Source organism: Rhinolophus ferrumequinum, chromosome 18 (genome assembly GCF_004115265.2).
Source record: "Rhinolophus ferrumequinum isolate MPI-CBG mRhiFer1 chromosome 18, mRhiFer1_v1.p, whole genome shotgun sequence".
Taxonomy (NCBI): Eukaryota; Metazoa; Chordata; class Mammalia; order Chiroptera; family Rhinolophidae; genus Rhinolophus; species Rhinolophus ferrumequinum.
In genome coordinates, this window is record NC_046301.1 from 5,057,551 (window position 1) to 5,075,830 (window position 18,280).

General features: G+C 36.7%; 2 protein-coding genes across 9 annotated transcripts in view; both read left to right on the forward strand.

Annotated features, from left to right (window-relative positions):
• Positions 1–6,898, forward strand: part of BLTP1 (bridge-like lipid transfer protein family member 1) — a 161,636-nt gene extending 154,738 nt beyond the window's left edge. For all 7 annotated transcript variants that reach the window (XM_033133318.1, XM_033133322.1, XM_033133321.1 and 4 more), the window contains 2 exons: positions 2,083–2,248; positions 6,163–6,898. In XM_033133318.1, coding sequence (XP_032989209.1) covers positions 2,083–2,248; positions 6,163–6,379 — 383 coding nt within the window. In that variant the 3' untranslated portion in view covers positions 6,380–6,898. The remainder of the gene's footprint in view (positions 1–2,082; positions 2,249–6,162) is intronic.
• Positions 6,899–10,197: 3,299 nt separating this feature from the next.
• Positions 10,198–18,280, forward strand: part of ADAD1 (adenosine deaminase domain containing 1) — a 32,569-nt gene continuing 24,486 nt past the window's right edge. The window contains exons 1-5 of one of the 2 annotated variants that reach the window (XM_033134757.1): positions 10,198–10,235; positions 10,859–11,038; positions 11,798–11,986; positions 14,279–14,446; positions 17,208–17,276. In XM_033134757.1, coding sequence (XP_032990648.1) covers positions 10,205–10,235; positions 10,859–11,038; positions 11,798–11,986; positions 14,279–14,446; positions 17,208–17,276 — 637 coding nt within the window. In that variant the 5' untranslated portion in view covers positions 10,198–10,204. Of the gene's footprint in view, positions 10,236–10,858; positions 11,039–11,797; positions 11,987–14,278; positions 14,447–17,207; positions 17,277–18,280 lie in introns of those variants that run through there. The other variant, XM_033134758.1, reaches the window with a different exon arrangement.

The following is an 18,280-nucleotide window of genomic DNA, read 5'->3' on the forward strand; positions in this document are numbered from 1 at the left end:
AAATAAATCTGTTTAGAATGCAGAGAACATTTTCTTTTTATAAATATTTAGACCTCAGTGGTGTTTGTCTTTATGAGCTAGCCAACATTGGTTTACTCACTGGAAACTTAAATGTTTGCCCATTAAGAAACATGGTGACTCTAATATCCGTATGGAATTGGTTGAATATATTACGGTGTGTCCATATCATGGAATTATTTAAAATAAGGTAACTTGAAATGTAATGATATGGAATGCTCTCCAAGTACATGGTCTTTATTGATTCAATATTTACTGTACAACTACATGCATACATACCGTGTTTCCCCGAAAAGAAGACCTAGCCGGTCTTATAAAAATAATACTGGGTCTTATATTAATTTTTGCTCCAAAAGACATATTAGAGCTGATTGTCCAGCTAGGTCTTCTTTTTGGGGAAACATGGTAATGGTAAAACAACAGATGTGATTTTTAAAAACTGCTTGGAATAGATGTACAGGCACCTCGGAGATGCTGCAGGTTCGGGTCCAGACCCCACACAATAAGGAGAGCATCATAATAAAGCGGTCAAAACCTTTCTGTTGGTGGAGGGTCTTGCCTTCAATTTGCAAAAAAAAAAAAAACCCACATCTGTGAAATGCAATAAACCGAGGTATGCCTGTCATTTGTTCAGGTCACACTATAATCTGCTTCTCATGAAGAAAGAAATATAAAAGGTGTCTTACAGATATTTCAAAATAGCCTCATAATTAATGTCTGGGTGAAGAAAACAGAAAGACAGGTGATCAAAAGACCATGTCGAAAGAGTGCAAAGGTTGCATAGCATAGATTGAACTGCTCTTCTGGTACTATTCAATCTAGATATGCCGAAAATTCAGAGTGAGTAGGATCAGTAATGATGGCTGGGAGAAATCTATGAAAACTCCCCAAGTAAAATCATGAAACTATATAATAGGAAATGTTATAGATATTACAAGTAGATGCAATTTTCACATATAGCACCAATACATACCAGTCCCTGGCAATCCTCTTTTTTTTTCTCTGCCTTAATATTAAAACTTAATGTGGAGAAAAACATTCTAGATAAACCTATGAAGTTCAGAGTTCTTTTCTAATCTGTCTAGATATGAAAGTCTGCCAGATTTCTTTCTCTCAGGTATTATGTGAAATCGTCATTTTTTTGTGTTGGTCTTGGCCTGCCATGAACTTGTGTATTTCTGGAAAAAAAAAAAAATTGTTTTCTTTATATAAAGTGTTGTAAAACATTTCAATGGGAAAACAGGGAACAGGGACTTGATTATTGGACATATATAATACTTACAGTAACAAAGTTTTATTATCTATATGGGGATTTCAATTATAAATAAAAATGTTTTAATAACTATAAGCATATTATTAAAAACTAAAAGCAATTACTTTTGGTCAAAATAAACATAAACAGGCCTGGGAATATTCGTAACAGCATATAAAACTAGACCAGAATCAACAATATTTCTAGAACATTGAGATAAATTGTGCATGGGTCGCTCTGGTTATAACTTCATTGGGAGTTAGCAGTGGGAAGTACACTGACTGGGAATGAAATTGTTGTCCCCAACAGAAGAATACAGGTGTCTGCTCAGTTGCTCTGCTTTTGCTTATTATTGGTGGTGGTTGCAGTACTATAACTGAGTTGTACACATTAAACGGGTGAATTGTATCAATAAAGTTGTTAAAATAAAATGTCATCCACCTACAACCATTCTTTAGGAAACCGACAAGAATGTGCCGTACGCCTGTTATCAGATAAATCTCAGCATTCTTTACCGTTAGTTTTAGACACACAAATATATATATAAAACATGCTATTCTCAAAAATAAACAATGACATGTATTTCTAATTGTAAGATAATAAAGTAACTTTGATATTGTCTTCAAGCAATACTAATAATTGGCATTTATTTATGGCTTATTTAAAATATTGTTTTGTAATAAATGTAATTAAATGAAGTTTTGGCCAGTTCATGAATAAAATGATAGAGCCAATTGTTCGATTTGTGTAGTGATTTAAAGTAAACGTATAATATATAGACTTGCAATATTAATTTATCGTTTTCATTATAGCCATTTTTCCACCTCGGATTTTATCCACTCGACCAGGACAGAAAAGTCCAATTATTATACATGATGACAATTCCTCTGAGAAAGACAGAGAAGATGGCATCACTTATACCACTGTGGACTGGAGAGATTTTATGTGTAACACGTGGCATCTAGAGCCCACTCTTAGGTAAGAAGATGTATATATTTACCTATATCCTATGGGATTATTATGAGAAAAAGGTTTTAAATTGTGTGTCAGATTAAATACTTTTCACCAAAAAATATTTTTAGAAATTAGTCAGTTGTAACCTCTAAACGTCTGACTGCTATTTTTGCTGTTCCTTTCTGCTTTTGTAAGTGTTCTCAACAGAAGCACAAACATAGAATATCTCAGTGCTGATTAGCTGTCCACTGTGTGACATTCTGTCAGTTAATCACTAAAATATGAGAATAACTCTTCTTCCATAGTTGCTGTTATTTTTTCACCATCTCACCAGCACATTGTTTTCAGGTTCTTGAGTTAGCTACCATAAACTGCTTTGTAACTTAGTTTGGGAGGACATAGTAGAAGTCAGACATCATTATTAAGGAGCCAGTACAATTTCTCACATGTGCCATGACAATGTAATAGCACCTACAGTGTCACAATGTCTTTTTGTCTGCATAGGATCCATTCATGACTTTGAAATGTGGAATTTAATGCTTTACTGAGTCCAGTTTGTCCACAATCATGATCCCAGCTAATCAACTTGTTTTCATATCAGAACTTCAAAAGTGTTTTCTAATGTTAATTATGTTTATAATGCTGCTATAACTAGCAGTACTTCTGTATGTCCTCACTTGTGATTAATACAACATTCCTATTATGTTTCCCTTTCCTCTCTTCTGCTTTGTTAATCAAATTATAACTATCTGAATCATGGAATAACAGAATCAAAAAAAGTCCATCACACTTCACAACATTCTGCAGAATGATACAGATTTCATTCAGATGAGGTTATGATTCACACATATTTATACCAAAATAATCCCACACTACCAAAATAAGTACACAATTATACAGTGGACTTCTGTGTAAGCAGAAAGTAATGACTTTGTGTTAGTCACTTGTATTCAATGAAATTCGTTGTAACAAAACTGATAAAAACACTTGCGTGTTAATTCATAGTACATAATAAACACATGAGGAAAATTAACAGTATCAGTAGGTACAATATTAAAATACTGCAGAGGTCCTAATGCAGAAAACTATTTAGAAAGTCGGTTTTGCAAAACCTCGTACATAGACAACAGTATGGTAGTTACTAAAAGGGAAGAGGGGATGGAGGGTACATAGAAAAGAGTAAAGAGGGTCAAATATATGACAACAGAAGGAGACTTGACTGGGTGGTTGTCGTGTCCAGCGCACACAGGCAAGTTCTTGAAGTTCTTGAAGGCAATGAGGGAACGAGAAGGGGCGGCTTTGGGTTAAGTTTTAAGAAAGAAAGAAACAGAGACTTAATGCAGTTAAATCTCAGAGGGCCAAGGGGTCTCACAGTCACCAGAGATTGGAGCCTCGAATCGGGCCGACTGGTGGCTTTTATTGACACTCATACAAATACAAGAAAATAACATTGTTTCTTACACAATCTGTGAGACTCATACATCATAGCAGAAAAAATGTTTATTTCAATCACCATTTGTCTGTTAACAGCGGAAGCATCAAGTCCCATGATATCTTAACTATCATATGTACCCTCCCAGGCACAAGTATCTCATGTAGTAACAGTTCCGTTGAGATAAGTGGAGAGAGCTGATCTTTATCACTCTCATGACTTCTCTCACAATCAGGTGAGAAAGGAGAGCCAGAGTCAGCAATGGCTTTTCCGAGGCAGGGGGGAAGGGGAGGCAAGGCTCCTTTTTGATCTTCTTAGGCAGCTCACTGGGGATCCCCACTCGGTTCCGCCTGGTTTGAGTTATTCCCCCCATGGGGAATCTTACCCGTCATTGGCTGCAAACCATCTTTTGGGGACCAGACAGAGAGACATAAGGTGTAAAATAGAGATAAGCAAAGTCCCAAAAATGCACAGTCTCACAGACTTTTCTTTCCTGAAGGAAAGACACGGGGACAGTCGGCTAGGCTGCTGTGTGACTACAGGTGGTGAACATACAATGCAATATACAGATGATGTATTATAGAATTGGGTACTTGAAACCTATATAATCTTTTTTCCCCCATTTCTATCTTCTCTTTTATTTTTATTTTTTTTTATTTAATTTTTTTTAATTTATTGGGGTGACAATTGTTAGTAAAATTACATAAATTTCAGGTGTACAATTCTGTATTACATCATCTATAAATCCCATTGTGTGTTCACCACCCGGAGTCAGTTCTCCTTCCATCACCATATATTTGATCCCCCTTACCCTCATCTCCCACCTCCCACCCCCCTTACCCTCTGGTAACCACTAAACTATTGTCTGTGTCTATGAGTTCTTGTTTCTCATTTGTTTGTCTTGAAACCTATATAATCTTATTAATCAATGTCACCCTGATAAATTTAATAAAATCAAAAAAATAGAATAAATAAAACTGAGAGGCAGAAAAAAGGAAAATCTGCTTTATATTTGTAAATCTAAATAAATATAATGAAATTGACTAGGTAAATCATCACTTGATGTTGTTGATAGGTTGGTTCTATGATTTTAAGGGAAACAACATAGAATGAAACCAATTTTACAATTTTACCATAGCCTAATTGATACAAGAATGAAGTTCCTACATTGTTATAATGAAACAGAGGACCTGTTGTATCTTTTAATTTAAAATGAGCATAAAAATAGTTAAATTTGCCATAAATATATTCCTTTTTTTAGCAAACTATCATGAGACCAGTTAAATAATACAGTATAGTGATGGAAGCATGGTTAAGAGCAGTGGCTTTGGAGCCAAGTGACATTGCCCAAAGGACCTAATAGCCTCTCTCTGCCTCAGTTGCCTCATAAGACAAATTTAGAAAATGGTATTACCTACCTTGTAGGGTTGTTACAATGGTTAAATAAGTTAATTAATGCAAAATGCTTATGACTATTAAGAGTTTAACAGATTAGTACTTAATACCTGCCCCCTTTTCCCTAATTGAAATAGTGGAAGAGAGGCAGCTAGAAATCGAAGTTAGTTTTAATACTGATAAAGCTGCTACCAGAGAATGTGGTTTGGATGTCTGGCAACAATGGCTGTCTGCTACGGAGCCGGGATCGGACTTCCCTGCAGGCTCTCGATGCAGCGCTGTGGAGGTTGGTGGGCTGGAGTCGGGCAGTCAGAAGCCCTGTGTACCTACCTGGCCACAGGCAGCCGTGAATGGTCTTGGGTCACCTATTTGGGGGCCTGTCCTTGAAAAACCTGTGCCATAAAGGAACACCAAAATGAATGGCTCCTATGAGAAGGTAGGGAGGAGGGTACTCAACTACACTACTCAGTTCCTGCATTAATTTGCCAGTCAGATAAATCATCAGTAAGGGGGCAGAGAAAGGGCAGCGGTGTTTCACAAATGGCTGTTCCTCTGTATGGAAAGAAATACCAAGAATAGGAAGAAAATGCTTCTTCCTTCGAACATGTTTAGCACATAGCAGACACTCAGTATAATGTAGCCTTTTTTGATTACCATTATGCCACATACTTGTTGAACTCTTATTTTTTTTCAGCTTTATGAGGTGCAATTAACAAAGTAGAAAGCTGTTTTAAGTGTATAATGTCGTGATTTCATATACGTACACGTTGTGAAAGGATTCCTCCATCAAGTTAATTAACATGTTTTAGACCGAACCATCAGTTCTTTAAATGTGTAAGATGACTTTGTAACTTGCGGTCTAAAATAAATGAATCAGGATGAAATCACTAAACTCCATTACTGTGTATAGGCTTATCAAGAATACTTAAAATCACACATTTTATGAATGCTATTACAGTGAATCCAGGAACCATAGGTCAGATTATTCAAATGCACCTACTGAAAATATTTTGTCTTGAACGTATTATAGAGGCTTAGTGATCCTCTTGAACTTACCATCAGGACCATGTTAGGGCACTGTACTTCTAATTATTGTTTATAATTATTTTAGATTGATTTCTTGGACTGGAAGAAAGATTGATCCAGTAGGCGTTGATTATATTCTTCAAAAACTGGGCTTTCATCATGCCAGGACTACTATACCAAAATGGCTTCAAAGAGGAGTCATGGACCCATTGGACAAGGTTCTGTCCGTTCTTATCAAAAAACTCGGTACTGCACTACAGGATGAAAAGGAAAAGAAAGGAAAAGACAAAGATGAACACTAAAAAGAAACTTGATCTGTGAACAAACTATGATTATGTCCATTAAGTTTTATTACACTGGAGTGTTTTTTTTTTTGTATATTAAAATTGTTTTAAATATAACTTTAAAATTATTCTAAATTTTGTGGCCATTATATTAAACGTTTGTAAGTTAACCTGTTTGTTCCAGTTCCACTGTTCTGTATACTGTGAAGTATTGCATGGTAATGTAAATTTTGCGAAAAACTAGGTTAAAATATATATATCTACTCAGTAAGGTTTATAATTGTATTATGTGCAATATGATGCCTGCATCTTAAAGTATTTTCAGAATAACTGTGAATTTCCTGTTATTGGCCATAACTTTTAGAAAAGAGCTTGTTGATAATGTGACTTTTTTTTTGGTAATTAATTGCTTTTTCTTTTTTTTAAATGTAGACTTGTATAAATATCTATTTGTATATAGTTTGAGTAATTGTGATATGATTAAATACTACTAAAATATTGTTTGTAAATATTGTAATAAAATCACAAAATTGGTTTCAGTCTGTAGTTGTTTTTGAGTCTTTTCTTCCTTTTGTAGCTTATTGTTATAATTAACAGATGCCCACCCTGTGTTAGTTACTAAATGTTTTCATAGAAGATAATACTTATAAAAATAAATGAAAATTAGCTGAAGGAGGATACAATCAGGGAGAGGCACAGCAGAGGCTTCAGAAATATTAGTTATTGTTTTATTTCTGAAGCTAGTGGTGAATACAGCTGTTTGTTTCTATTATACTCTATGTTTATATGTATTTTGTACATATAAAGGTAGATGTATAATGCATATATATCTTGTGCTTATGAAGGTATATGTCTAATGTACATGCATTAGCATAATAAAGATTTTTTAAAAATAGCAAAATCTAAAATAATATTCAAAAGTAGCTATAATGCTGTTAATCACAACTCAGGTTTGAAATCAGCCAGGTCAGTACAGCTAGCTTAAAGGTTGGGTAAGCAATAGAACTGAAGCACCTAGAGCTAGAAAGCACCTCAAGAAAGCCTTCTGCTGCAAACTCTTGCACATAGGTAGGTAAGACAGTATTCTCTCTGATAGATTTTTAAACATTTTTAAAACCTCCAAAAGAACCAAGATACTTAGCCAGCCAAAGTCATATGTAGCATAAATGTGTGTGTGTGTGTGTGTGTATGATTAGTAGGGGAATTTATATACCTAAAGAGATAGATAGATATAGTTAATAGGGGAATTAAGAATTGCTCTCTATTGTCACACAAACCTAGTACAACTAAAACCAAAACCCTGGTGCTAGAGTCATATTTTGTATTCTTTCTGCTAGACCATCTTATCTATTGTTTGCCTCATCTATGTATCCCCCTTAACCCCCCCTACAGTTGGGGGCTATAGGAACATTATTATGTCTACTAGTCAAAATTACCACAGAAGCAAATTCTATTCCTACTTTGGATCTAGTGTCTAAGGTAATACTGCCAGAAAGTTACTTCATAAAACAAAGTAACTGAAAATTAAAGAAACCAGTTCCTTACTTGAGTCCTTCAGATAATTAATTCTCTGCTTCAAAGAAACAGTTATGCCAGTAAGTTCTCAATGTTAAAAATTTCCCATGGCTTTAAATAGTATTGACATATGAGATTACAAAACATAAATATAAATTTTATTTCTGACATTTACTGTGATAATGGTATAACAAGAAAAGGGCAATTTAAACTAAATTTGCAACTATTCATAATATCTGTGGCTCTGTTAGACAAGGCTATGAGAAAACCATGTTTGTGCATTGCTGGTGGGAATGTAAATTGGAACATTATGGGAATTCCAGAAAGAGAAGAGAAAGGGACAGAAAGTATATTGAAAGCAATAATGGCTGAGAACTTCCCAAATCTGGGGAGAGAAATAGACATCCAAATCCATGAGGCCCAAAGGACCCCAAACAGGTTGAACCAGAATAGGGCTACACCAAGACACATAATTAAGTTGTCAAAAGTCAAAGACAAAGAATTTTAATAGCAGCAACGGAAAAAAGAAAAGTTACATACAAGGGAACCCCATAAGACTATAGGCAGAATTCTCAAAAGAAACTCTTCTGGCCAGGAGAGAATGGGATGACATGTTCAAAATAATGAAAAAAAAATAACTGTCAACCAAGAATTCTATACCCAGAGAAGAAGTGGTCCTTCAGAAATGAAGGAAGGATCAAGACTTCCTCAAACAAAATGTGAAAGAGTTCATTACCACCAGACCTGCCTTATAAGAAATGCTAAGGAGAGTTCATTGGAAGTTAAAAAAAAAAGAAAAAAAAAAGTTAACATCACAGAAACATAGAAAGGTAGTATACATCTCACTGGAAATGGTAAATATATAGTCATAGTTAGATTCTGCAATATGGCAATAGTGCATAATTCACTTACAACTCTAAAATTCTGCATTGAGTTATCATAACAAAAAAATAGGTAACAGGAAGACAATAAAAACTAAGTCAGTTCTTCGGAAAGATAAAAATAATAGACAAACCCTTAAATAGACAAAACAAAGAAATGAGAAACCCAAATCATGTGTGTGGTCAGTTATTTTATGTTAAATTATGTTTTCTTCTAGGAATTTTATAGTTTCAGGTCTTATATTCAAGTTATGAATTCATTTTGTTCATTTTTTGTGTATAAACTAGTGATCCAGTTTCATTCTTTTGTATGTAGTGGTCCAGTTTTCCCAACACTATTTATTGAAGAAACTAATGTTTCCCCATTGTATATTTTTTCCCATTTCTTTTACTTCTTGAGCTTCTATTTCCATTCCATGTCCCTCCTGAAATTTGATCCTAATATAATTATATATTTTTGTACTTAGAAGTTTTATTCATCATCCTACTTCTTGGTAACAACAGTTGAATTTTAAAAATTTTTTTGTAAGCAAAAGCTTCTAAATGTAAAGAAATAAAATGTTGCGTTGAGTTATCACTATAGTCATTCGTGGGCACTTGATCAAAGCAACATAATCACATTTTGATAATCACTGAAGAAACAAGCTATTACTGAAAACGTATTGCTTAATGAGAGGAATGAGACTGTTTTGTGTGTGTGTGTGTTTTTCCCTCCAAATTATCCCATGTATTTGTGGGTGGATTATACTTCTTGCTAAATGAGGCAGAATACCATCAATTCTATTGTTATTTTTTCTTTCCTTTTTGGTTAAAGTAATTTAACTCTTCAGAAACCTCGTCCATATTTTAAAAAATAGCACTTAAAAGGACATTTAAATTTTGTTATAAACAAGGTCACTCAATTCCTTAAATTCTTTCTGGGTTCCATGCCAAAACGTATTTAGTAATTTACTATTAAAATTTTTTTCAACAGTCTATCAGCTAATACCTCCATCGTGGCCTTCTTTAACTTTTATGAGAGCAAAGACTTGAAGACATCACATTGGGTTTGTCCAATAGATTATTAGAGGTCTTAGCTCTCAACACCCCCACCAGTTTTCATGATTCAGTGTTTGGCTCCGCCTGTGACACCATGGAAGCTAAGCCTTGCCCACAGGTCCCTTGCCAGTGTACAACTGGGGATAAAACAAAGGGTTTCCTTGAAGCCACCCACCCATACACGGGTACCACGAGGCCTGCCTCCAAGCGCCCTGGATAGGGAGGCCCCGATCCAGGACTCTGTGAGGACGGTGGGGAGGCATTGGGCGGGCATCCGGCAAGAGGAGTGAGCGTGGGGCCGACCCACGCCAGCAGAGAGGGGCGGCAGTGGAAGCCCAGGCTCAGAGGACCAGACCATCGAACATACGCAACGTTCGGAGGCGCCTCACGCTCAGTGACGCAGGCGCAGATGCAGGGGCGGGAGCGCCGGCGCGGAGACGGTTGGTGATTGGACGAGGCCGGTGCGCGGCGTCCGCCTGGGTCTTGCAGAGCTGCCGCGACGCTGCATTTGAAAGGCGCCGGCCTCGTGGCTCTCACGCAGAGCGGCCCGGAGTGAGAGGTTGAGGCCCGGAGGAGAAAGCAATGGCGTCTTCCAGCGAGCACCGCGGCCTGAGGCCGGGCCTGCGACCGGGCCTGAGCTTCCCGCCCGCCGCGTCCAGCCGACAGGGCAGGAAGGACGATGTTGGTAGGTGGGAGTTGGGAGGACGCGGGAGGCCGCCAACGGGCCTCTACAGGCCTCCTGTTACTATATTTCCTTTTTCTCTTCGTATTCCCCGACCCCTAAGGGCTTTTCCCTCAGGCAGGCCTCTCTGGCCCTTCTTTCCCTTTTTGTAGCAGTGCTTAGGGAAGGGATTTAGCAGAAATGGGTTCCGTGTCTTCTGAAACGAGTCAGAAAGCTGTCATGACATCAGTTAGAAAGAGATTTTGCCCGAGTGTGTGTGTGTGTGTGTGTGTGTGTGTGTGAGAACATTTATGAAAACGTGGTTGTTTTTTATTTCAGAGTATTTTTAGTTAACCTACTATTTTGTTTCTCATTTTCTGCCACTTTTCTTACGATTTGTAGGTGAGAAGATGCCTGCCAACAATGACTGGTTTCAGAGCTCCCGAGTCCCTAGCTTTGCTCAGATGTTGAAGAAGAACTTGCCGGTTCAGCCATCAGCCCAGACAGTAACTGCACCCAGTGCACATTCCTCAGAAAGTTACACCATGTCGAATATGGCATCCAAGGTGACACAAGTGACAGGTATGACTTGTTTTTCACTTGCAATAATACCGAAGTTCTTTAAGACTTTGGGATGGCCAGTACGTTCTTTTGAGTGTCCGGTTTAAATGATTCCTGGGATATATGTTCATTTACCTGTGGCTATGTCTCACCTGGAACTCCGACAGGACTCCCAACATGAGAGGAAGCCGGTAGAATTTCTTCCCTTTACTGGTCACTTAATTATTTTTTCAACCCTTTTAAGTGTGTCTTGTTAGTTTGAGGTGAGGCTGTGTTACCTTTTCAGGGAAGAGATTGGACGGATACTGGTTTGTAGTCCACATATCACTTAGATCAATGTTAAATATTAAGCAGGGACAAACACACTTTAAAAATTCAGTTGAATTCACGGGAGAGGAAATATAAAATAGTCAATGAGAAGCAAGAAACTAGGCTCTAGACCTGGGTCTGTGTCTTACTCTATTCTAGGCCTTAGTGACATCGTGTGTAAAAATGGCTTAGAGAAGATCTTGGCATCACTAAAATTCTGTGATTATTTGATACCACTTAATGGTGTGTGATAGTTCTTCCTTGCAAAATAGTCTTAGTACTCCAAAAGACATGTACAGTAACAAAGCACTTGTCATTTGTTCCATAACTGTTTAGTAGAAACTTGTATATAATGAAAACATGTATGACTGTGTCAGGGATAATCTTACATTTTAGGGGAGGGTTTAGTGGTTTTGCTTGTCTTACTTTCTTTATTTTATCAAATTGACAAGTGTAAACATTTATTTTTAGGTAATTTTCCAGAACCGTTGTTTTTCAAAGGTCTTTCATTTATTTCAAATCCTGTCCTTCCTCCAAAAAAAATACCTAAGGAATTTATAATGAAATACAAACGTGGAGAGATAAATCCTGTGTCAGCCTTGCACCAGTTTGCACAGATGCAGCGGGTTCAGCTTGACCTCAAGGAAACAGTAACAACAGGCAAGTGCGAAGTTGCATCTGGTTATTGCAATATTGGAAAATATTTTCCTGTTAAAAGCAGAGAATATAAGTGGTACTATATTTGATTATTTCCTATTTTCATGTAATGTTGGAGTTAGATAACTACTATTTTTGACAAGTGTACTTCAGAAGGTTTTATATTAATATTTAGCCTTTTGAGCCTCTGCAAATAACTCATATACAAAATTTTTATAATTATTGGATTTTAATTTTTTTGCTTATGGCTAGCTCAACAGAAATCTTATCAGCCTGGTGTATTATTTTTAGATCTAAATACTTGTAGAATAATGATGCTTTTTAAGGATGTTAAATATTTGGATTGTGATTATCTCATAACATTGTGAGAAGGAGTCTGTGATTTTGATGCCTAACAAAAATTATCGTCAAATTTGGCTTCTGAAATTCAAGGATCAGACGTGAAGACAGCACATGATTGATACTTCTCTGCAGACCTGTTGACTATTTTCTCCGTTCTCTAAACCTAGTCATTTTGTGACCAGTGACTAGGAAGAACTTTATGGAAGTGGAGGGCTAAGAGAATAAATGCTCTCAAGAGGCCAAAAATGAGAGTCAAAGAATCACAATCTTTAAAAAAAATCTTTATGTGTGTGCTGCACACACACACACACACATTCTCAAATAGTTTGATTTCTTTAATGTTCTCTTCCTGATAACTAACTTTTGATAATATGGGTCTGAAAGTTAGAATTTTTGCCAAAGAATTAAAGCTTTTGAGATTTTAGTGGATTTTCATAGTGAAGTCAAGTTTCCAGTCTGTTGTTTTGGATAAAAATAACTAACAGGTGATAGAAATAGGGTCTTACTATAGAAGGGAATTTTCCTAGGTCCTGTTGCTGTAGGTCGGATTACTTCATGTGATCAATACTCTGGGCTTAATTTCTGTGTAACTGCCATTGGAAAACGTAAACAGCTGGTCACAGTAAGAAAAAATAATTAATCAGGGCAGATCTTTATCGATCTGAGCAAAAGCTACTTAAAAACAACCCATCAATTGTTAATGGTGTTCATTTTATGTTCATAGTACTAGTTGAAAAATCTGATTTAGTAGATTTGGTGGTGATATCAGAGTATCAGTATTTTTAACAAGCTGTACAGGTGATTTTAATCCAAACTAAAGTTTGAGAACCTGGGGTATGAACAGGATGAAGCTTAAGTGCTTGGCACTCTGACACAGAGCACCTGTTAACAGGTTTGATGAGTAATATCTCACACATAAGAATCGTCTGGGCCACTTCTTAAACATACAAAATATTCTCAGGTTAAGTAAATTGGGAATGGAACCCAGGCAGTCGTGAAGGAAAGACTTGGGAAACTGAGGTCATACATGGTGGGAGGAAAGCAGTTTTCCCAGATGCAAACAGGAGTCGCTTCTAAAACCTTGATGTGCATCTTAAAAAACAACAACAAAAACCCAGCAGTTAATGTAATATGTGAGAAGAGAAGATAATAACAGTGAGGCTTATGTGGAGCCATCAATAACCAGAGTGGACACTTCAGCTTCCTAGAGGTGTCCTAAAGTCCAAATACCAATAAGTAAAACTGGAACTGGAAAACTCTTTGGCCTGTGAGTTTAAGAAATGATTCCATTTCCTCTTTTACCAGGCAAATAGGAACACTAGTAAAAGTGATTGTGTAAAGGTAATCCTTCCAGGAAGTTTGGATGAGAAGCCATTCAGGTTAATTATTTTGTTTATGCTTTGGTTTTCTTGAGAATTCACCTTCTTCCACCTGCCCACCCTAAGGCTTGATGGGTTGAACTGCTTAGCATGAGTCCCTGGCAGGTGCGCAGGATTTCATCAAAGGCTCCCTTCTGTTCTGGAGCTTCTAGGAGTATCAGGCCACTTAGAGGGGTCAGAAATTCAACTTCATTGGGATGGAAGTTTGAAAGAAGAGAGATGTTGCCAGAGGCTCCACATTTTTCTCTCAGTCGTTGGATAGCTTTTTGGATGCTTGTCATTGTCACGCGTTATACACGACTCTATCACTCCATGTATGGCCTGTACTCTAAAGTTGGTCCTGCTGCTCATGCTGAATCTGAAGCCGGCCTGCCTGCTTGAAGGGCTCCACAGAACTAGCTCGGGGCCCACCCAGCTTTACTTGTAACCTGTATTGGCCCTACAAAAAACCTGATAGGCCGAGAGAGCTAGTTTTCTACAGTTTTTGTCCTGGGATGGTTTCCTATGTAACAGATAGCTCTGGCAGAATTATACTGTGAAGTCCTGCAGCATTCACTCTGAGTTCTTTTTCTAGGTAATGTCATGGGACCGTATTTTGCATTTTGTGCTGTGGTGGATGGTGTTCAGTACAAGACGGGCCTGGGACAAAATAAAAAGGAGTCTAGATCCAATGCAGCAAAATTAGCTCTTGATGAGCTTCTACAGTTGGATGAACCTGAACCAAGAAATTTAGAAACATCAGGTAAATACTCTTGATTATAAAGTAGTTGTGAAATGTAGCATTTTTAAGAAAGAATTGTCTCAAAAATTTATGTTAATGAAGAGTGACATGGCAACTGCAAGTTAGAAGTAGCAGAATTTGGATAATTTCCTTCCATTGCTATCTAATTGCTGATGTATTTAATAGTATTTAAAATTGCTTTTGTATATTTCTGCCCCCAAAAGAGATAAACATGTCGCTGAACTGTCTGGTAACTTTTCAGATTGTCAGTGGGTTCCAGTCCTGAAACTTGGTTTTCTCTTTAATTTACTGGATTCTTAATTATGCGCGCGTAACACTGTGTATTTATTACTTAGATGTTTTTAATGCAGTTTTGTGGTTTGCCTATGTTAAATTCAGGAATGCTAGAGTTACTTGAGAAAATAATGGCCTAAGGTAGCATAGCAAATATGAGTATGCTAAGAGTGTAAACTCCAGAATTTGATTGCTCAGCTTGAAATACCGACCCTGGACAGACAAGTTACTTGCCCTCTAAGCCTAAGTTTCATCATTTAAAAGGGGGGGGTGGCAATGATAGTAACTATCTCCTAATTACGTTAGGATTAAATAAGTAATGCATGCAAAGCATTTAAGCAGTGTCTTGTGAATAATACATTATCAAATAATAGTAGTTCTTATTAGATATTAATTAGTTTGTGCAATATGTTAACATGTTATGTATGCTAGCATAGTAAGTAGTTTCTGTCAATATTCATTTCATGTTAGGTTACATTTTGGGTTACCTATAAACGAGGCAACTTTGAAAAAGAAAAACATTTCATTTTTTACCTGGCAGATATGAACACTTGTAAAAGTAATTGTGTAAAGGCAATCCTTCCAGGAAGTTTGGATGAGTGGCCATTCAGTTTACAGTGGTACCTCGGTTTTTGAACATAATCCACGAGTTCTGAAACGTTTGAAAACAGCCGACGCTAGGCCTCAGGATCTTGCACTCAGCAGAAGCTGCATGACATGTTCGACTTCTGAGTTGTGTTTGAAAACCGAAGCATTTACTTCCAGGTTTACGGCGTTCATAAACCAAAATGTTAGTCAACGGAGACGTTTGAAAACCGAGGTACCACTATAATTCTTTGGTTGAGTGGACAAATCAGATTAACTGCTTTGGTTTCCTTCTGAATTCGCTTTCTTCCACCTCCCCACCCTCAGGTTGTAATGGGTTGAATTGCTTACCATGCCTCCCTAGCAGGTGCGCAGGATTTCATCAAGGGCTCCCTTCTGTTCTAGAGCTTCTGAGAGTATCAGGGCATTCACCTACGCTTTAAAAAAATTTTTTATTAAGTTTCCTGGGGTGACATTGGTTAGTAAAATTACATAGGTTTCGAGAGTACATTTCTATACTATGTCATCTGTATATTGCATTGTGTGTTCACCACCCAGAATCAGTTCACTTATGTTTTCTTCTAAGAATTTTGTAGTTTTAGCTCTTATGTTTGAGTCTTTGATCCAAATCAAGTTGATTTTTGTATATAGTGTTAGGTAAGGGCCCAACTTCATTCTTTTGCTTGTGAATATCCAGTTTTTCTAGCATTTTTTTGAAAAGACTGTCCTTTCCCGCATTGAATGGTCTTGGCATTCTTGTGGGGAATCATTTGCATACACATGTCAGGATCTCTTCCTGGGCTCTCTGTTCTACCCCATTGTCTGTAGTGCATTACCATACTGTTTTGATTGCTGTTGCTTTGTATTAAGTTTTGAATTTAGGAACTGGGAGTCTTCCAACTATGTTTTCCTTTTTCAAGATTATTTTGCCTATTTGTATATGGTGTTTTAAAATGTAGACCAACTCATACAGTCACATTTTCTTTATTTATTGAAATTATTTGTGCTTGATAAACAGGATTTAATAACTTTAGTTTTTATTCCAATTGAACCCTACTCATGTGAGTAAATGCGAAAAAATCCATCTTTCTCTGAGTTTTTAAAGTTCAGCTTCTCGAAAATCCAGAATGCATATATCTAACAGTAGTCAGCATTTGCTTACCTAATGTGAGCCCCAGCGACATTGCCAGTCTTTCCTCGTTAATTTCTGTATCTTCAACCAGTTTCTCATCTTCCTCAAAATGAAGTGCGCAGTAGCAGTTCTCTGTTTCCTTTGTCTTTGTGAATGACTCTTGAGAGATGCTGCCTACTTTAGTTGAACTTTTGCTCCTGTCGTCTCTTTATTTGAGCTTTCCTGATCTTTTTTGTTCCCTTGGTTTAGTATCTTGTCCTTTTCTTGTTTTTCCTGGAGTCCCTAACTTTGGAACCAACTTGCAAAGCGATTGCAAAGAATAGGACTAAAAGCTTTGAAAATTTCTAATGTAGTATTCCCTCAGAAAACACTCTTAATATATTAGCATTCAAAATGATAATTTTTACTTAGCAAATTGCAATAGAATATTAATTTTAAATGTTTTGTATAGTATTGCTGTAAATAGAAAATGGTTCATGAGCATCTAAAACAGGGTTCCATTTTAACAGCTTTTCAGAATGGTGCATCTATTACAAAGCAAGCTCTATAGTAGCGTAAGATTAGGAAACCCACAAATGTGTTTGTATATTGGTTTCAATATAGGAAAGACATTTATCAAGGCTTAGCTAATGGATGTTTGATGGCCTAGAGTTGGCAGAAGTATACAGAAAATAATCATTCTTGGATTGCTGTTTTATTATGTAATAGTAAGGTACCTGCTCTTTGTAACAATGAAGTTTATGTTTCCTTCTATTTTTGTTTTATTTACAGGTCCTCCTCCTATCCCTGCAGAGCCTATTGCTTCATCTGAACCAGCATATGTTTCCAAAGTACATTATGGTAGATAAGTCCTTTATGGTATTCTTTTTTAGGAGAGTTAGCCCCATTAAAATTATAACAATGTATAGTTAAAATATGCATAGGTATGAAAACATGCATTAATATTTTATCATTCGAACCTGTCACACATCTACAAAGAGAAGAGTTTCCTTCCATACTCTGCTAAAAATTAGAGTAAGGAATGGAGAAAAAGAAATGGCTTTTTTCTCAATTTTAGGTAACTGCTTTTTGTGAGTATTCTTTGCCTTAGTGGACTTGTCATTAACAAAAACCGATGGCTTTCTGGTGCTTGATGGCTGGGACAGTCATGTCAAATAATCTTCACTTTTTTTTTTAATGTTAGTTATTTGTCACTCAAGTCCAAGAAAACTACAACTGCATTTATTGGTTGTGTGATCTAAGGCCAGTTACTTCTCTGTGCACCTAATTTCTTCTTTTGCAAAATGGCCATAACAATAGTTACCTCGTGGGGTTATTATGAGGATTAAATGAATTTATCCGTGTACTCATCAAATATTTAAATCAGTGCCTGGCTCACTGTATGTGTTTACTCTTGGTGGTAACTACTATTATTTTATTAAAGCACTTTTATCATATTCAACATTATATGGTGGTTATTGTATCCTTTTCCCCTTAGGTTATAAATCCCCTGAAAGGCAGGAAATTAGTCTTAATTTCTACATTGTCTACATAGCAGAAATACTTCAAACTTTAATGTTGAGAGTATTTGTAGAACTGAAATGAAAAAGGAAAAGTCTTTTCTTGATCTGGAGATTAGGGTTTGAGACGTTTTATGCCTAGTCAAGCTTGGTTTTCTACTGTTTTTCTAAGGCAGATAAAGGCTTTGCACATTCATGTGCTTGCTTAGAGTAAAAGGACCAGACCAGAGAAAATAAGCACATTCAAAAGGTGAAATCTCCCAATAATTAATTATGTACTTGACCTAACAGTCACAAGAATTGATTAACAGAAGGGCAATGAGGGATCAGTCCAGCAGCAGTGAT